Source organism: Hyla sarda, chromosome 2 (assembly GCF_029499605.1).
Source record: "Hyla sarda isolate aHylSar1 chromosome 2, aHylSar1.hap1, whole genome shotgun sequence".
Lineage (NCBI taxonomy): Eukaryota > Metazoa > Chordata > Amphibia > Anura > Hylidae > Hyla > Hyla sarda.
In genome coordinates this window covers 120,213,105-120,235,547 of record NC_079190.1, presented here as the reverse complement: position 1 = coordinate 120,235,547, position 22,443 = coordinate 120,213,105, and the positions used below count along the sequence as shown (strand labels likewise).

Below are 22,443 nucleotides of genomic sequence, written 5' to 3'. Positions count from 1 at the left end.
CCTGCAACAGGTATCTTCGGATCTCCTATAGAGATACATGGAGAGAGGGGTCGACCAATGCTTTATGCGGGAGTCGACACGCTCCATTCCTGAGGAGAGTCGGGGTTCCATGCAGGAGTTTCGGGGGGGAGGGGGTTCCCAGCAGTTGTATCCACGGCAATCAGACACTTATCCATTATCCTTTGGAAAGGGGATAAGTGTTCCAACACAACAGTACTCCTTTAGGGTGTATTCTCACATACAGTATCCTACACATACTTGATGCGCAGGATTTGAAGCTGTATTCACTCATTTAGTTTACATTGAACTCTTCAACAGCATCAAATATGTGCAGGATACTGTACTTGTGAATAAACTCTTAGGGTCTATTCACACGTACAGTATTCTGTGCAGATTTGATGTGCAGGTTTTCAAGATGTGTTAAGTCATTCAGTTTACATTGAAATCTGCAGCAGAAAATCCTGTACGTGTGAATAGACCATTAAAGAGAATGCGACAGCAGGGTCACCTACACTAACCTGAATATATGGGTAGATGCTGGTGACCGTTTCTAATGCCTCTTATCGGGTAAAAATCAGTGGAGCTGTTCAGGAGATGTTCATCCTATTGTTAGTATGGTATTTACTTATTCTGCACATACAGTAGACGCCTCTGTTGCGCTGTAGAAGTAATTACCAGATTAGTTATAGGATGAATATCTCTGCAGCTGCGCCAATTTTCACCCAATAAGAAACATTAGAAACAGGGTCATCTACCCCATGTAACTGTATATTCAGTTCAGTTTCCCTTTAAAGTGTACCTGTCGTCAACAAAAACTTTTGATATAATGTAGATAATACCATTATATGTATATTTGTAATCATTGGTTAAAAATTGTGTGTATTTTTGGGCGAAAAAATGCTGTCCCTGCAGCTATTGTCTGTGTCTCTATGAGGAGTCCAAATACAGGAAGTGAGGTCAGGACAAGCAGGGCTCTGTGCATGCTCCTGGCTTGTCAATCATCCTCATGTATGAGCCAGGAGCATGTTATAGAGCCTCAGTGCACACTGTCCTGCTTTTTCTTAGTGCACAGAGTCCTGCTAGTCCACCCTCACTTCCTTTATTTGGACTCCTCATAGGCAATAGCTGCAGGGACAAAAACATACACGCTTTTTAACCATTGTATATTACAAATATAAATATATATATATATATATATATATATACACACACACAATGGTATTATCTACATTATATAAAAAGTTTTTGTTGATGACAGGTACACTTTAAGTATTTAATTGAGGGCTACTTTGAACATTTTGGCACATGACGGGGAAACAAACCAATCCAACCTATAGCATGCAGTCATATGCATTTAGAATCACCACAAATATTAATCTTTTGACACCACTTAGTTCTTTCTGTTGGTGGGAAAGCTTGACGGAGTCACTGCTTCCATATAAATGTATTGGGTTATTTTGAACAAAGCAGATTCAGGATAATTTGTTGCTCGGAGTTTGTGTTTGTCTCATTCTGGCATTGGATACTGCAGCTTCATCCTTGAAATATTTTTAGACTTGTGCAATTATGGTTGAGAGGTGAAGTATCTTTTTGTGAAGCAAAGACATGACTTGTGGTTAACTCTTCCTATGCCATTATTTTTATAAAATGGAATGAAGGTTTAAATTGACCTGTTGTCTGTACATGAAGGTAGACATCTTTTAAACCGAAGTCATATACTGTACATTGTAAAGCTGAATACACACATGCAGTCTTTTAGCCAAGCACAGAAGTCAATAGGAGAAATAAAAAGTATCAGTCTTTTCTGTATGTTTTGTATCCACTCCTGGTTTTGGCCTCCATTTGTAACTCTTCCTTGTGATTGTTGATATTGGTAGATATTGCTAATGTATAGTTCACTGTGTATGGAAGGGTTAAAGGGGTACTCCGGTGAAAAACGTTTTTTTTAACCCCTTAAGGACTCAGGGTTTTTCAGTTTTTGCACTTTTGTTTTTTTCCTCCTTACCTTTTAAAAATCATAACCCTTTCAATTTTCCACCTAAAAATCCATATTATGGCTCCTTTTTTGCGTCACCAATTCTACTTTGCAGTGACCTTAGTAACTTTACCCAAAAATTCACAGCGAAACGGAAAAAAAAAATCATTATGCGATAAAATCGAAGAAAAAACACCATTTTGTAACTTTTGGGGGCTTCCCTTTCTACGCAGTGCATATTTCAGTAAAAATTACACCTTATCATTATTCTGTAGGTCCATACGGTTAAAATGATACCCTAGTTATATAGGTTTGATTTCGCACTTTTGTTCTTACTTTCAATTCAGTCGTCTATACTTATCTAATGCCTGCTATGTTGGCCTAACATTTATTTAATGTCCTCTGTGTTGGCTATGCCATCTTTCAATTCAGTTGTTTATACTTATCTATGCCTATCTACTTTATATTTTATTAATGTTATGAGCGCTGCTCACACAACTGTTCGTGAAGAACCACATTAAACTGGCCTGCTCCTGCCCATGCAAATCAAAGAGTGGGGAAGGTGCTGGTCTTTTCTGAAAAGTATCAGATTGGGAGCGAATGTATTAGAACTCTAGAATGTATCCCCTATCCTCAGGATATAGGATACGTGTCTGATCGTGGGGGGTCCCTTTTAAATGAGTTCTACATTGTAGGGATCGACCGATATCGATTTTTTTTTTAGGGCCGATACCGATAATCTGTCAACTTTCAGGCCGATAGCCGATAACTTATACCGGAATATCAGTATAAGTTATCGGCTATTTCAAACCACCCCCCCCCCCCCCCCCGGTGGGGCAGAAGCCGTTGCAGATCAATGATTTAAAGAGGGCGCTTTAAATCAATGAACTGCAGTGGCTTTTGCCGGGCCAGAGACCTCCGCCCGCTTCTCTCCCCCTGCCTGTCCTGGGGTCCTGAGTCTAACCACCACAGTTGCTCCATCCTCTGCCCACATACCGCCGCCGCCACCCCATCCTCTGCCCGCATACTACCGCTGCCCACCCCCCCCCCCCATTCTCTGCCCACATACCGCCGCCGCCCCATCGCCTCCCCCCATCCCCGGTGTTATAATTACCTGTTCCTGGGGTCTGCGATACTTCTGGCTCCATCGACGTCCTGCGCGGTCACTGTGTGCACTGACAGTGACGTCGCGTTGGGGACGTCACTCATCATTACGCAGCGCACGGAAACAATGCAGGAGCCAGAAGTATCGCGGACCCCAGGAACAGGTAATTATAACACCGGGGATGGGGGGAGGCGATGGGGCAGTGGCGGTATGTGGGCAGAGGATGGGGGGCGGCGGCGGTATGTGGGCAGAGGATGGGGGGAGGCAATGGGGCAGCGGTGGCAGTATGTGGGCAGAGGATGGGGGGAGGCAATGGGGCAGCGGCGGCGGTATGTGGGCAGAGGACGGGGGGAGGCAATGGGGCAGCGGCGGCGGTATGTGGGCAGAGGATGGGGAGGCAATGGGGCAGCGGTGGCGACGGTGGTCTCTGGTTGGACGGAGCATTATCTGCATATCGGCAAGGTAATTGCAGATATGGATAATGTCCAAAATCGTGATTATCACCCGATAATATCGGCCAAACCGATAATCTGTTGATCCTTACTACATAGCTAGACATCTTATCCCCTATCCATTAGAGGATAAGATGTCTGATCACTGGGGCCAGCCGCTGGGACCCCCCGTTATCTCTGTGCAGACACCCGGCGTTCTGGACATAATGTTCAGAACACTGGGTTTGGGAGGCAGTGTTGTTACACCTCTCCCCCTTATGATGTCACGCTACGCCCCCTCCATTCATGTCTAAGGGAGGGGGAGGTTGTCACGCCTCCCTGCCATAGACATGAATGGAGGGAGTGTTGTGATGTCAAGACCACGTCCTCCCAAACCCAGCGTTCTGAGGTTACAGGGGGTCCCAGTGTTGGTACCTGTGTGATCAGACCTTTTATCCTTTATCCTATGAATAGGGGATAAAATGTCTAGCAATAGAGTACCCCTTTAAAAAGGTACTCCGGTGGAAAACAAATATTTTTAAATCAACTGGTGCCAAAAAGTTAAACAGATTAGTAAATAACTTCTATTTAATAATCTTAATCATTGCCGTACTTATCAGCTGCTGTATGCTGCAGAGGAAGTTTTGTATTTTTTTCTGTTTGACCACAGTGCTCTCTTCTGACACCTCTGTTCATGTCAGGAACTGTCTAGAGCAAATTCCTATAGCAAACCTCTCCTGCTCTGGACAGTTCCTGACATGGACAGAGGTGTCAGCAGAGAGCACTGAGGTCAGACAGAAAAGAACTATGCAACTTACTGTAGAATACAGCAGCTGATAAGTACTGAAGATTTTTTTAAATAGAAGTAATTAACGAATCTGTTTAACTTTCTGGGACCAGATGATTTAAAAAAAAAGTTTTCCAGTGGAGTACCCCTTTTAACCCCATTTTGACCTTAAGGACAGGGCCAATTTTATTTATGCATTTTCGTTTTTTCCTCCTCATCTTATAAAAATCCTAACTTTTATATTTTCATCCACAGACTAGTATGAGGGGATGTTTATTGCGTGACCAGTTGTCCTACATAATGACATCACTCATTTTACAATAAAATGTATGGCGCAAATAAAAAAAATACTTTGTGTGGGGAAATTAAAAAGAAAACCGCAATTTTGCAAATTTTGGAAGGTTTCGTTTTCACGCCGTACAATTTACGGTAAAAATTACATGTTTTCTTTATTCTGTGGGTCAATGCAATTAAAATGATACCCGTGATTATATACTTTTCTATTATTGTTGCGCTTAAAAAAAATCGCAAACTTTTTAACCAAATTGGTATGTTTAAAATCCTTCTTTTTTGATGACCTATAACTTTTTCATTTTTCCGTATAAGCGGCGGTATGAGGGTTCATTTTTTGCCCTATGATCTGTACTTTTTATAGATTTTTTTAAAAATAAAATGTGACAAAAAGCAGAAATTTTGCAAATTTTTTTTATTTTTTACATAATTTTATTTTTTCTTACATTATATTTTAATAGTTTGGACATTTACGCACGCGCCGCTACCAAATATGTGTATACATTTTTTTTTTACACTTTATGGGGGTAAAATGGGAGAAAAGGACATTTTACATTTTTATTGGGGGAGGGGGTTTTTCACTTTTTTTTTTTTTCTTTCCCCCCCCCTTTTTTTCCTTTCATTTTTACACTTTAATAGTCCCCATAGGGGACTATCTATAGCAATCGTTTGATTGCTAATACTGTTCAGTGCTATGTATAGGACACAGCACTGATCAGTATTATCGGTCATCTCTCGATCTCAGACCAGAGCAGAAGACCCTGGGAGACTGCAGGAGCAAGGTGAGGGGACCTCCGGCCGCCATGCTGGATGATCATCCATTCAAAGTACCGCACTGCCGCAGATGCCCTAATCTGTATTGATCACGGCATCTGAGGGGTTAATGGCGGACATCCACGCGATCGCATATGTCAGCCATTACCAGCGGGTCCCTGGCTGCTGATAGCAGCCGGGACCTGCCGGACATGACGCGAGCACCGCTCCGGTGCTCGCGGTCATGACGGAGCGTAAATGTGCGTTATGGTGTGTTAAGTACCACGCCTCCATGACGTACATTTACGTCCATTGTCGTTAAGGGGTTAAAGGAGATATGCGGCGAACTCATCCAGTGCCCAGCCTGCAATAAAAAAAATAAACTTTCTCACCTTCCTACGTTCCCTGTTGCGGAGATATCGGCGTCCCATTCCTCCGGTGCAGCTGACTCCGGGCTTCTTAGGCTCTAAACGTCGCAGCAATGTCAGCGTATCGCCTGCCGTTGGGATGTCCCATCTAGGCCGGTGATAGGCTGAGCGCACTGTCATGTAAGGAGCCAAGAAACAAAGGTTCCAGATCCCGAAAAAAGTTTGCAAAATATTAAAAGTCCAAAATGTATTCAGTCCATATTAAAAACCAAAATCAAAACACCCTGTGTGGATAAAACCCCCAGAGCTCCTTACATGACAGTACGCTCAGCCTATCACCGACCTAGGCAGGACATCGCTGCAGCCGGCGATACGCTGACAGTGCTGTGACATTTACATTTATGTGTACATTTACGTTACATTGACGTGTACATTTATATTCTGTACATGACCGCGAGCATCTGTTGATAGCAGCCAGGGACCCGCTAGTAATGGCCGACATTGACTGCCATTAACCCCTCAGTTGCCCGTGATCAATACAGATCACTGCATCTGCAGGTGTGCGGTCAGAAAAATGCATGATCACTGCATGAGCTCTGCCGTGGCGATCCGGTCCTCTGTAATGGCGGACAGAGGTTCCCCTCATCTGCCTCCTTCTCCCAATGTCTTCTGCTTTGGTCTGAGTTCGAGCATACCAGAGCAGAAGATGACTGATAACAATCATCAGTGCTATGCCCTATGCAGAGCACTGAACATTATTAGCAATCAAGTGATTGCTATAAATAGTGCCCTATGTGGACTATTAAAGGGGTATTCTAGGAAAAAACTTTTTTTTTTTATATATATCAACTGGCTCCAGAAAGTTAAACAGATTTATAAATTATTTCTATTAAAAAATCTTAATCCTTGCAATAATTATCAGCTGCTGAAGTTGAGTTGTTTTCTGTCTGGCAAGAGTGCTCTCTGCTGACATCTCTGCTTGTCTCAGGAACTGCACAGAGTAGAATAGGTTTGCTAAGGGGATTTACTTCTAAACTGGGCGGTTCCCGAGACACGTGTCATCAGAGATAACTTAGACAGAAAAGAACAACTCAACTTCAGAAGCTCATAAGTACTGAAAGGATTAAGATTTTTTTATAGAAGTAATTTTCAAATCTGTTTAACTTTCTGGAGCCAGTTGATATATATATATAAAAAAGTTTTTTCCTGGATAACCCCTCTAAAGTGTAAAGAAAAAAAAAAAAAGTTTAAAAAAAAAAGAGGAAAATCCCCTCCCCAATAAAAATGTTAAATGTCCCTTTTCCCCATTTTACCCCCAAAAAGTGTGAAAAAAAATTATAAACTTATTTGGTATTCCTATCAGACAGGAGAGAGAGCACAGAGGAGTCCAATCAGACAGGAGAGAGCACAGAGGAGTCCAATCAGACAGGAGAGAGCACAGAGGAGTCCAATCAGACAGGAGAGAGCACAGAGGAGTCCAATCAGACAGGAGAGAGCACAGAGGAGTCCAATCAGACAGGAGAGAGCACAGAGGAGTCCTATCGGCCAGGAGAGAGCACAGAGGAGTGCTGTAGGCCAGGAGAGAGCACAGAGGAGTGCTGTAGGCCAGGAGAGAGCACAGAGGAGTGCTGTAGGCCAGGAGAGAGCACAGAGGAGTGCTGTAGGCCAGGAGAGAGCACAGAGGAGTGCTGTAGGCCAGGAGAGAGCACAGAGTGCTGTAGGCCAGGAGAGAGCACAGAGGAGTGCTGTAGGCCAGGCGAGAGCACAGAGGAGTGCTGTAGGCCAGGCGAGAGCACAGAGGAGTGCTGTAGGCCAGGCGAGAGCACAGAGGAGTGCTGTAGGCCAGGCGAGAGCACAGAGGAGTGCTGTAGGCCAGGCGAGAGCACAGAGGAGTGCTGTAGGCCAGGCGAGAGCACAGAGGAGTGCTGTAGGCCAGGCGAGAGCACAGAGGAGTGCTGTAGGCCAGGCGAGAGCACAGAGGAGTGCTGTAGGCCAGGAGAGAGCACAGAGGAGTGCTGTAGGCCAGGAGAGAGCACAGAGGAGATCTATCAGACAGGAGAGAGCACAGAGGAGTGCTAGCCCACCCTCACGCACTGTACTTTGTCCATGCCTGTGCTTCAGCTTGAACAAAGGCATGATGTTATAAATCGTGATTTCTATAAAAAGGAAAGAACATTTTCTTAGTATATTAGAAAGGTTAATGTTTTGGCAAGATGTACTACATCAAAAGTTTTTATGTCTGACAGTGCCCATTTAAGTAGTCCTTCAGGTTCATTGGAGTAAACTTCTGCAGAGCCTTGACCACATAGCTGTTCCTGTGTTAATCTTTAGAGTAATAAGCCAATGTATGCCTCGAAGAATGAACTATAGTAACTGTGCACGTCTATCAATCCTCACATATACAGAACCGCCAAGACCCCACATTTACAGAATTTAAAATTTTACATCTTGATACACTTTGTAATGAGCCGTTCTTGGTATTGTTCAGTCTGTGACAATTACCATAGCAACAGGAATCTTAAAAGGATTCACATGTTTGTCAGCATGTTCTGTCATTTCTTTGCACTCTTGCACATGCAAAAGGTTTTGTTTTCACATCTGCATCACAAAGGGTTAATTTTCCAAGGATCTTCATCTAGCTACTGACAGCATAAAATGTTTATTACATTTATAATCCCTTTATATTTCCCAGTATCATACACACTATCAACGTTGTGGCATTATAGGGTGCATATTGTCCGCTGCACAGAACACTATTACCTCATTCCAGATACATGCACACATACTCAGAGATCACATAGACTGGAATAAAGGGAAAGCCAAAGGTATAACCCATAGAAGATATCGGACCCCATAGCTAAGATGAAAAGGGCTTCATGTTTGCGTCCTCTACCAAAGCCTTGTTTACGGACAATGCATTCCCTCCGTTATGTATTCTGGATTGAAGCTTGATTTATTTTCTTTTTTTGTGAGCTGCTTTATTTTTATTTAAGAAAAAGGTAATTTTTCTAGTCTTTGTTACCTCTACATCATATCTACAGAAAGCAGAAGACAAAGCTTTGTCTATTTAGTCAGCCTGCTGTCTGCAGCCACCGCTGTCTGTCAATAATGCCCTGTGTGATGTGTTGGTGAAATGAATTGTTCCTCTGGATTGCCTCCTAATATAATGAGTCTGACTCACAAAGCTTTGGGGCTGGATATTTCTATTTAAGATCTATTTTCAAAGAAAAGTTATATAATAATGGCCCTTGGTTGCATACTGTGATATGTAAGAGCCGTACAACATTTCTTTTTTTTTTATGAGTTTTTTTTTATTTCATTTATTTTTTGATGACTTCAAGACGTTAGTGTTTTAGGCTCTAAAATAACTATACGATGAAAATGGATTGAACAGTGGCGGACACTGATAGCAAAGGAGCAAGAAGTATGCCTGGACCCCCATGTCTTCAATGGAAAAGCTAGACAAAAATATATACATACTGGCTACACACATAGAAACATACTGTACAGAAGCCACTCATACACTGGCATATATACATTCCTACATACCAATACTTAGAATACATGCTGCACATAGGATGCATGTCATACACAGCAATCATACATGGGACACACACTGTACATGGGATGCATGTCATACACAGCAATCATACATAGGACACATACTGTACATGGGATGCATGTCATACACAGCAATCATACATAGGACACATACTGTACATGGGATGCATGTCATACACAGCAATCATGTATAGGGCACATACTGTACATGGGATGCATGTCATACACAGCAATCATACATAGGACACATACTGTACATGGGATGCATGTCATACACAGCAATCATGTATAGGGCACATACTGTACATGGGATGCATGTCATACACAGCAATCATACATAGGACACATACTGTACATGGGATGCATGTCATACACAGCAATCATGTATAGGGCACATACTGTTAGGGATGTAAGAAAAAATCGATTTGCGCGATTATCGCGATTTTTTCATTTGGCGATACTGAATCGGGCATCAGGAGATACAAGTTCCACATTTGTGGAGCCGGGCAGGCCGGATCTGACGCGGCAGTGCTCTGGGTGTATGGAACGGGCTCCGGACTCGTGCCCACCCCATACTCTGCAGCCCCCGGCTGTTCTCAGTAGCCGGGGGCCGCCGCTAATAGCCAGCATGCGGCGATCGCCACGGCTGGCTATTAAAGGAGTAGTCCGGTGCGCACTTTTCTCGTTTTATCTTGTCCGGGCTGCAAAATAAAAGAAAACGCACTTTCTCTTACCTGCCAACGAGCCCCCGAAGCTCCGGTACAGGTGTTCGGTCCCCGGGCTGTATTCTTCTTACTTCCTGTTAGCCCGGCACGTCACACGGAGCTTCAACATATCACCGGCCGCAGCGATGTCCCGCCTCGGCCGGTGATAAGCTGAAGCTCCATGTGACGTGCCGGGCTAACAGGAAGTAAGAAGAATACAGCCCGGGGACCGAACACCTGTACCGGAGCTCCGGGGGCTCGTTGGCAGGTAAGAGAAAGTTTATCTTTTATTTTGCAGCCCGGACGGGATAAAATGAGAAAAGTGCGCGTTGGACTACTAGATCGCCGCTGCCAAAGCTGACAGCGGCGTCTATTGGGATCTATGAATGCTCCCAGGTGGGCGATGTATCGGGATATATCGTGATGTATTGTCACCTAGACGGTATCGCGATATATCGGGATATATCGAATCGCCACACTGGTATCGCGATTCGAATCGTATCGCCAAATTCTTGGCGATTCACACCCCTACTGTACATGGGATGCATGTTATACACAGCAATCATACAAAAGGCACTTTCTGCACATGGGCTGCATGTCATACACAGAAATTGTACATGCACACTGTAGCATTGCCAAACCCTTAAAGGGGTACTCCACTGGAAAACATTTTTTTTTTTTTTTTTTAAATCAACTGGTGCCAGAAAGTTATGCAGATGTGTAAATTACTTCTGTTAAATAATCTTAATCCTTCCAGTACTTATCAGCTGCTGTTATGATCCACAGGAAGTCCTTTTTTTTTTAAATTTCATTTCTGCCTGACCACAGTGCTCTCTGCTGACACCTCTGTCCATTTTAGGAACTGTCCAGAGTAGGAACAAATCCCCATAGAAAACCTTTTTATGGGGATTTGATCCTACTCTGGACAGTTCCTAAAATGGACAGAGGTGTCAGCAGAGAGCACTGTGGTCAGACAGAAAGGAAATTAAAAAAGAAAAGAACTTCCTGCGGATCATAACAGCAGCTGATAAGTACTGGAAGGATTAAGATTTTTTGAATAGAAGTAATTTACAAATCTGTTTTAATTTTCTAGCACCAGTTAATTAAAAAAAATGTTTTTTCAGGGAAGTACCACTTTAAGTATTTCGGACAGGAATGTTTGCATGGAACTTTCCCACATGTGCTTCTTCCCATTCCCAATGATTAAAGGGATTGTCCATACATTGAAGGTGTACAGATAACAAATCAGACAATTCTCATCTGTTAAACCCCATCTGCTTCGTCACCTATTCCCCTGTGGCCCTCTGCTGGTTTCTGCAGTGATCACATACCGCACTGGCATGTAACCACTGTAGCCAATTTTTAACACGTGCCCTGTCTGTTATGCGGCATCCCAGAATTGCTGTCAGCAGTGCTACAGCCGGTGACTGACTGGCCACAGTGAAAGGGTTGTACAGTCATCACTGCTGCGATGTACAAGTAGGGGACCAAAGAAGGGAGGGGGGGATTTAACTGGTACGTCTATTTTATTATTTTAATACATATATTGCATAGTACCTAGCCCAAGCTAGTCTGAACTAGTCCGCACCCAACAGCACCCCCCCCCCCCCCCTTTCTTTTCAAGCCAGCAGCCTGGAGGAGTGTTACTGGTACGGTGTGATGCTGCTGCCACCTGCTGGACACAATGTTTCCTCTGATGTAGAGCAGACATGCAAGCATATTCCTGCTTTTTACTGCCTGCTTTGCCCCCCTCTTCCTCTAAGCCACTGTGCAGCTAATGTCCACCCCCATGATGAACACAGAAATTTTATGCTTGCTAGACAGTACTCAAGCTTAGATGTTTTCCTTTGCCGAAGTGCTATTGTACAGGTCTGAATCGGCTCTGGGGTACCTCCCTTCATTACAAGCATCGGTGGGGAGTCCCAGAGGTTGAATGCCCACTGATCATAAAGTGATGGAATAGCCTAGTGATATGTCATCTCTTTATGAGATGTTTGGGAAAACCCCTTTAATGTGTGAAGACCTGATCTCCAAAAACAAAACAGAGCAATCTAAATTGTGAATGCAGATGTTATTCCAAACATTACCTGGGATCAATAAAAGAGAAGTTACACAACTGTGACAATAGTGTTTGGATAGACAGAAGGTGGCTCATTTAATATCTATCTCTCCTTTTACACATCCTTTTAAAGCTGATGTTTAGGGAATGCCAACTGTAAAGATGGTATGATTTAGCTGCTTTACATAGTCCTAAAATGAATACAGTAACTCTAACAAATTGACTAAATTAGTGAAATGTTAGTACATGCTGCCATCTGCTGGTTGAGAACAGGTTGAACACTATACATGTTGGGGGGGCAAACAGCATAAATTTTCTGTTAAAGTAGATGTCCAGCGCAGACTTTTTCTATTCCGTCCTGCCCGGGCTGCAAAAAAAGACAAAGCAAACTTTCACTTACCTCCATATGTTCTCCCGGAGCTCCGCAACAGCTGATCGGTCGGCCAGGCTGTCTGCTTCCTACTTCCTTTAGCCCGGTACATCACACGGCGCTTCAGCCTATCACCGGCTGCAGCGATGTCCCACCTCGGCCGGTGATAGGCTGAAGCACCGTGTGGCATATCGGGCTAAAGGAAGTAGGAAGTAAACAGCCCGGCCGACTGATCAGCTGTTGCGGAGCTCCGGGAGAACATATGGAGGTAAGTGAAAGTTTGTTTTGTCTTTTTTTGCAGCACGGGCAGGACGGAATAGAAAAAGTCTGCGCCAGACATCTCCTTTAAAGCAGAATCTGGCAATAACATTTCAGAGTATAAGAGAAAAATGTTATCACGTGTCATAGAGGCCTTAAAGGGGTATTCCACTGCAAAATATTTTCTTTTAAATCAGCTGGTGCCAGAAAGTTAAACAGATTTGTCAATTACTTCTATTAAAAAAATCTTAATCCTTACAGGATTTATAAACTGCTGCATACTACAGAGAAAGTTCTTTTATTTTTGAATTTCCTTTCTGTCTGACCACAAGTCCTCTTGGCTGACATCTCTGTCCATGTCAGGAACTGTCCAGAGCAAGAGAGGTTTGCTATGGGGATTTGCTCCTACTCTGGACAGTTCCTAAAATGGACAGAGGTGTCAGCAGAGAGCACTGTGGTCAGGCAGAAAGGAAATTCAAAAAGAAAAGAACTTTCTGTGGAGCATATAGCTGCTGATAAGTACTGGAAGGATTAAGGCTTTTAAATAGAAGTAATTTACAAATCTGTTTAACTTTCTGGCACCATTTGATTTAAAGGGGAAAAAAAGTGTTTCCAGTGGAGTACCCCTTTTAAAGGGATGTTCTCATCTGCCTTTTGCTCTGTGATTGACACTTCAGACACAGAGCACTTGCTAGTTTTGTGCAAGCTACTAGCACTGGATCACTGATACACTACAGCCTGCACACAAGCAGAAGAGCCTGTGTGAATGATTGTGTACATAAAGATAAGGTTCCTGGCAAAGAGTATGTATGACATCAACAGCAGCTTGTCAACAGTGGATGGGCTGAGTGAGGAGAGGTGGTCTGTAGCCTAGACAATGATCAGTAGACAAGAGGCAGCTGAAACGTGAAAAGCAGGCAAGTTTGAATTAATATACAGTATATATGTTTGTGAAAGTGTATAACTTTTATATGCTGTACAATGTAAAAACATTATTTAGATGGGAATACCCCTTTATGCATTTGGGACGTTCCTTGGTTTTAAACCAATCCTTGGTATAGCTTGCTTTACAAGCTAGGACACACAAGTTTTAAATTTTTACCTAAAGCAAGAACAAGGGCCTTTAGGAAATGATACTGCCTTAGACTAGAATAGAATGTGTTCTAATGAAAAACAATCCTAATTTGAAGGATCAATTTATATTGATTGTTACTTTATAGAGAGCATCCAGTTTGGGTCACTTATGTGATTAAGTAGCTATGAATGGGAATACATAACCTTTTGTGGTGTTCATACTTTGGCTATAAACCAAAGCCAAGATTGGATTGAATAGAGAGCACATAATCCATTCCTTGACTTAACTTTAAAAAGCCTTAAAGGGGTACTCCACTGGAAAACATTTTTTATCAACTTGAGCCAAAAAGTTAAACAGATTTGTAAATTACTTTTATTAAAAAAATCTTAATCCTTCCAGTACTTATAAGCTGCTGTATTAACCACAGGAAGTTCTTTTCTTTTTGAATTTCCTTTCTGTTTGACCACAGTGCTCTCTGCTGACACATCTGTCCAGTTTAGGAACTGTCCAGAGTAGGAGCAAATCCCCATAGAAAACCTTTCCTGCTCTGGACAGTTCCTGTTATGGACAGAGGTGTCAGCAGAGAGCACTGTGGTCAGACAGAAAGGAAATTCAAAAAGATAAGAACTTCCAGTGGATCATACAGCAGCTGATAAGTATTGGAAGGATTAAGATTTTTTTAATAGAAGGAATTTACAAATCTGTTTAACTTTCTGGCACCAGTGGATTAAACAAAAAATGTTTTCCAGTGGAATACCCCTTTAAAGGAGAACTCTGGTGAGTTCTCCTATATGTCTGTGCTTCATGAATAAAAATAATAAACTGACTTACTTTCTGCTGTTCCCCTGATGCTGCTGGAATCTGTCTCCCATCCTCCAACACCAGCCTTCTGCCTCTTGGTGCGGTAAAAGTTTATTATTTGAATTCCAGGAGCCCGGACATATAGGAAATAAAGATTTTTACCGCAGTTCCCCTTTAATGTGGAAACCCACCCTAATAGATGTCAGTACAAAAAGACAGTAAATAGCATCCACACTCCACCAATATTAAAGGGGTACTCCGGTGAAAAACTTTTTTTTTTTTTAAATCACAACTGGTGCCAGAAAGTTAAACCGATTTGTAAATGACTTCTATTAAAAAATCTTAATCCTTCCTGTACTTATTAGCTGCTGAATACGACAGTGAAATTTCTTTTTCGTTTGATACACAGAGCTGTCTGCTGACATCACGAGCACAGTGCTCTCTGCTGACATCTCTGTCCATTTTAGGAACTGCCCAGAACAGCATATGTTTTCTATGGGGATTTCCTTTTACTCTGGCAGTTCCTACAATGGACAGAGATGTCAGCAGAGAGCACTGTGCTCGTGATGTCAGCAGACAGCTCTGTGTTTCAAACGGAAAATAAATTCCACTGTAGTATTCAGCAGCTAATAAGTACAGGAAGGATTAAGATTTTTTAATAGAAGTCATTTACAAATCGGTTTAACTTTCTGGCACCAGTTGATAAAAAAAAAAAAAAAAAAAAATTTCACCGAAGTACCCCTTTAACCTGTTGGGGACGAAGGGCGTATGCATACGCCCTTGCGTCCTGGTACTTAAGGACGAAGGGCGTATCCATACGCCCGTGGGAATTTCGGCCCCCGCCGCGCGCCGGACGGGGACCGGGCCGGGGTGACTGCTGATATCTATCAGCAAGCACCCCGTGCAAATGCCCAGGGGGGTCATTAGACCCCCCCATGTCGACGATCGGCGCAAATCGCAAGTGAATTCACACTTGCGATTTGCGCCGATTCCGGGTCATTACGGGTCTATGGTGACCCGGTGACCCGGAATAGAAGGGGGATCGCGGGTGTCTAAGACACCCAGGATCCCCCTAAAGCGATAGGAGTGAGGTGGCAGAGTTGCCACCCCTCCTATCTCTGCTATTGGTGGTCTAGACGCGACCACCAATAGCAGATCTGGGGCGGAGGGGTTTACTTTCGTTTTCCCCGTCCTGCCCTCCCACAATAGGCGGGGCAGAACGGGGAAAACGAAGAGGAGAGGCGCCGGAGTCCACTTACCCCTCCAGAGGCAGCGGAGCGACGGGGATCGGCGGCGGCGAAGGAGATCTGCGGCGGCGTGCGGCAGAAGAGGACGGCTCCCGGATGCGACGGAAGCCGGTGAGTAGTTGCATAGCAACATATAGAGGGCTACAGTCTGAGACCACTATAGTGGTCTCTAGACTGTAGCCCTCCAGATGTTGCAAAACTACAACTCCCAGCATGCCCAGACAGCTGTTTGCTGTGTGGGCATGCTGGAATTTGTAGTTTTGCAACAGCTGGAGGTCTGCAGTTTAGAGACCACTGCACAGTGATCTCTATACTGCCCTCTAGATCTTGCAAAACTACAACTCCCAGCATGCCCACACAGCTGTTTGCTGTCTGGGCATGCTGGGAGTTGTAGTTTTGCAACATCTGGAGGTCCACAGTTTGGAGATCACTGTTCAGTGGTCTCTAAATTGTAGCACTCCAGATGTTGCAAAACTACAAATTCCAGCATGCCCACACAGCAAACAGCTGTCTCGGCATGCTGGGAGTTGTAGTTGCGTACCTCCAGCTGTTGCATAACTACATCTCCCAGCATGCCCTTCTGTGATCAGACATGCTGGGAATTGTAGTTTTGCAACAGCTGGAGGCACACTGGTTGGAAAATACTGAGTTAGGTAACAGAACCCAACTCAGTATTTTCCAACCAGTGTGTCTCCAGCTGTTTCAAAACTACAACTCCCAGCATGTACTGACAGACCGTGCATGCTGGGAGTTGTAGTTTTGCAACAGCTGGAGGCTCACTGGTTGGAAAATACTGAGTTAGGTAACAGAACCTAACTGAAGGTTTTCCAACCAGTGTGCCTCCAGCTGTTGCAAAACTACAACTCCCAGCATGTACTGACAGACCGTGCATGCTGGGAGTTGTAGTTTTGCAACAGCTGGAGGCACACTGGTTGGAAAATACTGAGTTAGGTAACAGAACCCAACTCAGTATTTTCCAACCAGTGTGTCTCCAGCTGTTTCAAAACTACAACTCCCAGCATGTACTGACAGACCATGCATGCTGGGAGTTGTAGTTTTGCAACAGCTGGAGGCTCACTGGTTGGAAAATACTGAGTTAGGTAACTTAAACTAACTGAAGGTTTTCCAACCAGTGTGCCTCCAGCTGTTGCAAAACTACAACTCCCAGCATGTACTGACAGACCGTGCATGCTGGGAGTTGTAGTTTTGAAACAGCTGGAGGTTCCCCCCCCCCCCCCCCCCCCCATGTGAACGTACAGGGTACATTCACACGGGCGGGTTTACAGCAAGTTTCCTGCTTCAAGTATGAGCTGCGGCAAATTTTTCGCCGCAGCGCAAATTCCTAGCGGGAAACTTACCGTAACCCGCCAGTGTGAATGTACCCTAGAAACACTACACTAACACCTAATAAAGAGTAAAACACAACATATACACCCCCTTACACTGTCCCCCCTAATAAAAATAAAAAACGTATTGTACAGCAGTGTTTCCAAAACAGAGCCTCCAGCTGTTGCAAAACAACAACTCCCAGCATTTCCGGACAGCCACTGACTGTCCAGGCATGCTGGGAGTTTAGCAACAGCTGGAGGCACCCTGTTTGGGAATCACTGGTGTAGAATACTCCTATGTCCACCCGTATGCAATCCCTAATTTAGTCCTTAAATGCGCATGGTGCTCTCTCACTTCGGAGCCCTGTCGTATTTCAAGGAAACAGTTTAGGGCCACATATGGGGTATTTCCGTACTCGGGAGAAATTGCACTACAAATTTTGGGGGGCTTGTTCTCCTTTTACCCCTTATGAAAAGGAAAAGTTGGGGTCTACACCAGCCTGTTAGTGTAAAAAATTTTTACACTAACATGCTGGTGTTGCCCTTTACTTTTTATTTTCACAAGAGGTAAAAGGAAGAAAAGACCCCCAAAATTTGTAACGCAATTTCTCCTGAGTACGGAAATACCCCATATGTGGGCGTAAAATGCTCTGGGGGCGCACAACAAGGCTCAGGAGTGAGAGTGCACTATGTACATTTGAGGCCGAAATTGGTGATTTGCACAGGGGTGGCTGATTTTACAGCGGTTCTGACATAAATGCAAAATAATAAATACCCACATGTGACCCCATTTTGGAAACTACACCCCTCACGGAATGTAATAAGGGGTACAGTGAGCATTTACGCCCCACAGGTGTCTGACAGATTTTTGGAACAGTGGTCTGTGAAAATGAAAAATTTAATTTTTTTGTTTGCACAGCCCACTGTTCCAAAGATCTGTCAAACGCCAGTGGGGTGTAAATGCTCACTGCACCCCTTATTACATTCCGTGAGGGGTGTAGTTTCCAAAATGGGGTCACATGTGGGGGGTCCACTGTTCTGGCACCACGGGGGGCTTTGTAAATGCACATGGCCCCCGACTTCCATTCCAAACAAATTTATCTCTCTAAAAGCTCAATGGCGCTCCTTCTCTTCTGAGCATTGTAGTTCGCTCGCAGTGCACTTAACGTCCACATATGGGGTATTTCCATACTCAGAAGAAATGGGGTTACAAATTTTGGGGGGCATTTTCTCCTATTACCCTTTGTAAAAAAGTAAAATTTGGGGAAAAACCAGCATTTTAGTGGAAAAATATATTTTTTTCATTTACACATCCGACTTTAACAAAAAGTTGTCAAACACCTGTGGGGTGTTAAGGCTCACCGTACCCCTTGTTACGTTCCTTGAGGGGTGTCGTTTCCATAATAGTGTGCGATGTGGGGTTTTTTGCTGTCCTGGCACCATAGGGGCTTCCTAAATGGGACATGCCCCCCAAAAACCATTTCAGAGAAACTCGCTCTCCTAAATCCCATTGTTGCTCCTTCGCTTCTGAGCCCTCTAGTGCACCCGCCGAACACTTGACATAGACATATGAGGTATTTTCTTACTCGAGAGAAATTGGGTTACAAATTTTGAGAGGATTTTTTTCCTTTTACCCTTTGTAAAAATTCAAAAACTGGGTCTACAAGAACATGCCAGTGTAAAAAATGAAGATTTTGAATTTTCTCCTTCACTTTGCTGCTATTCCTGTGAAACACCTAAAGGGTTAACACACTTACTGATTGTCATTTTGAATACTTTGAGGGGTGCAGTTTTTATAATGGGGTCATTTATCTGGTATTTCTAACCAAAAGACCCTTCAAATCCACTTCAAACCGAACTGGTCCCTGAAAAATTCCGATTTTGAAAATTTTGCGAAAAATTGGAAAATTGCTGCTGAGCTTTGAAGCCCTCTGGTGTCTTCCAAAAGTAAAAACTCGTCAATTTTATGATGCAAACATAAAGTAGACAAATTGTATATGTGAATCAATACATAATTTATTTGGAATATCCATATTCCTTATAAGTAGAGAGCTTCAAAGTTAGAAAAATGCAAAATTTTCAAAATTTTCATGAAATTTTTGCATTTTTCACCTAGAAAGGATGCAAGTATCGCCGAAAATTTACCACTAACATAAAGTAGAATATGTCATGAAAAAACAATCTCGGAATCAAATTTATAAGTAAAAGCATTCCAGAGTTATTAATGCTTAAAGTGACAGTGGTCATATTTGCAAAAAATGCTCCCGTCCTTAGGGTCATAATGGGCTCCGTCCCCAAGGGGTTAAAGAGTCTGCACTGGTTAACACACTTAAAGGGGTATTCCAGGAAAAAAAATTTTTTATATATCAACTGGCTCCAGAAAGTTAAACAGATTTGTAAATCTTAATCCTTCCAATAATTATCAGTTGCTGAAGTTGAGTTGTTCTTTTCTGTCTGGCCATAGTGCTCTCTGCTGACATCTCTGCTTGTCTCGGGAACTGCACAGAGTAGAATAGGTTTGCTATGGAAATTTGCTTCTACTCTGGACAGTTCTCGAGACACGTGTCATCAGAAAGTACTTAGACAGAAAAGAACAACTCAACTTCAGCAGCTAAAAAGTACTGAAAGGATTAAGATTTTTTAATAGAAGTAATTTACAAATCTGTTTAACTTTCTGGAGCCAGTTGATGTATAAAAAAAAGTTTTTTTCCTGGATAACCCCTTTAAACTAGCCATGGATTTCATTCTTTGCATAGTAGTGATAACATACCCAAGACCCCAGTCTGATTTATTACACAAGTGCACAGATGAGTAAAAAAGCATCACATATCTATACCTGAAATAACATTGAGGAGTAATTTTAATGTAATTGCTCAGTTCAGTAGCTGTAGTCATATGACTCAATGAACCTTATGTTTTGGCTCCTACCTGTGTATACTGAAGTTTACCTGTTGTGGATGAGTGAAGTTGAATTACATGATAGATTTGGGATTGGATGGATCTGATGCTTTATGCCAGCACACATTCTAACTATACATCCTAGTATTTTAGAGTTGGTGTGAGATTGGATGGAGTAAGAGCATGAAGGACACTTCTCGTGTCTCACCGCTGGCTCTAATGGCAGCCAGTTGGTAACAGTAAACTGTGTTGCTACCAGGATCCTGGTTCACCACTTTGCTCCTGAATGTTTAAAGGGCAGGAGGGTTCTCTAAAGACCCATTCATTGATTTTAAAGGTGTTATCCACCATAAGGTGATTTAGTTCTTACCTGCCAGAACTGGGTATTTCCTCTTGGATTTTGTTCTCTAAACTACACATCCCACAGTTCCGTGCTTGAAAGTTTGAGATCACTTTCCTTCCTCCCATCAGCCACCCCACCCATTGAAACAGTGTTTTCTAATCAGGGGGCCTACAGCTGTTGAAAAATTGAAGCAAAAATAAATATTGGGGCGATATTCAAAGAAGAATTGTAAGAAAACAGAATTGTAGTCACACACAGGTACAGACACTATATTATGAACTACACTAACTTGACAGCCCCTGTAGCAGAGTCAAATAAAAAAATCCTGGAATACCCCTTTAACGTGGTTTTGTGCTATCAGGTTGCTGCACTTTTGTTTTAAGTTGGATTTTTGCAGTTCAGTCTACTTTGCAGGTGCAGACCACTTATGGAAGTGATCTGAAAAGACTTCTCTGTATAACAGGACACGTGGTGAAATGTATGGCTGTGGATTGCAGTGGCTTTTTGTATCTGATGTTCTTTAGCTGACATATCTTTGGTTTCTCTCTAGACATATCTGAAAGAAATATTACGAGACATTGGCATTAACAATGTAAAAGGACCCCACAAGAACACTTGGGAGCTGAAGCCGGAATACAGACATTACCAAGGAGAAGATAAGTGACCAAAGCTGGGTTGTGTGGAAGAGAGGCACAGAGTTGCTGATCACATATCCCATGCTGTGTTTTTTTACTTTTCTGGAGATGATCAGCAGCTCCATGCAAAGGTGACAAGTGAATGGGGACCCCTTTACCCTGGGCACAGTGACTCTGTGGGCAGAAGAGTCCTGTCTACAGTCATTGTGCATTTGCTTTTATTCCGATGTGTGAAGTCTATTTTTCTAAAGTCCCATTTGGGATGAAAACATTCTTCTTCCCTTCCCCCAGCAATAAAATTTTTTTTTATTCTCTAGGTCGATTTGTCTTTCTGTTTCTTCCCTCATTCATCTTTTGTAGTAAAGTCATGTTGTGTCTGTTCCATTTGTCATGTTTGCAAATGAATACTTTAATACTAAATGTCTACAAGCATTTTGGTTGCTACTGACCAAGCATCCTTATGCTCTCGATTACTGGGTCTTGGATTTTACAGTAAAAAATTAGGTCCCGTCCACTCATTTTTCTTATTTGATTTGCAAACCTGTGCTAATGGTTTGATGGCTTTGCGGTAACTTATATTGCATCATGTTTTTCCCCTCACACGTGTCCAGGTGGGTAGGGCTGAGAGTGTTGCAGTGTCGTGTACTTCTTGGCTGATTGATGTACAGGGCTTGGTGTACACAAATCCTGTTGGTAAGTATGGCACTCATAATTTGGCTCTTTATTCCGAGCCCTTTACAACATTAAACCAGGACAGGGCTTTGCTCCATTCCTGGCCCCATTATAAGGCCCTCTTCACACCACATTTAGTACACTTTAGATTAAGTGTTATTGCTGCATATAATCTCTTGGCCTGAACACTGTGACGTTCAATTTTTATTAGATATTTGTGTTAAATAAACTTACTGTAGTTGGCTAACATCCAAATGACTGGACATATCTGGGTTAACGTTGGTACACTGCAGCTTATATGTGTGTATTTTAAGTATTACTATTTCTACAGACTGCTTTTTTGAAAATTTGTATTATTATTATGTATGCACGTGAACATATAGATTTATCAAAACCTGTCCAGAGGAAAAGTTGCCCATAGCAACCAATCAGATCGCTTCTTTAATTTTTGAAAAAGCCTGTGAAAAATACAAGAAGGGATCTGGTTGGTTGCTATGGGCAAGTCAGCATCTTTTTCTCTGGACAGGTTTTGATAAATCTCCCCATAGTCTTCCTGTGTCTTCAACATTATGTTCCTAATAAGCACATGTAGTTACGTTGCTTCAAACTTGCAATAAAATTAATTTATGTGATTGCGGGGATTGGACCTATTTTCCAGCAATAGGTCGGCTTCTTTTAATTTAGGCTTCTGTAAGATGAGCTAAAACGCCAAATTACTGGGTGCAACGAAACTTGGGATGGCTGAAATAGCTTATGATTACATATGGCAGCTCAGCTCTGTC

The 22,443-nt window shown here is 42.9% G+C and overlaps 1 protein-coding gene across 2 annotated transcripts in view; it reads left to right on the top strand.

Moving 5' to 3' along the window:
• Window positions 1-22,204, top strand: part of GTF2F2 (general transcription factor IIF subunit 2) — a 212,977-nt gene extending 190,773 nt beyond the window's left edge. The window contains exon 8 of one of the 2 annotated variants that reach the window (XM_056555426.1): window positions 20,905-22,204. In XM_056555426.1, the coding sequence (XP_056411401.1) occupies window positions 20,905-21,018 (114 nt within the window). In that variant the 3' untranslated portion in view covers window positions 21,019-22,204. The remainder of the gene's footprint in view (window positions 1-20,904) is intronic. The other variant, XM_056555425.1, reaches the window with a different exon arrangement.
• Window positions 22,205-22,443: the final 239 nt, after the last annotated feature.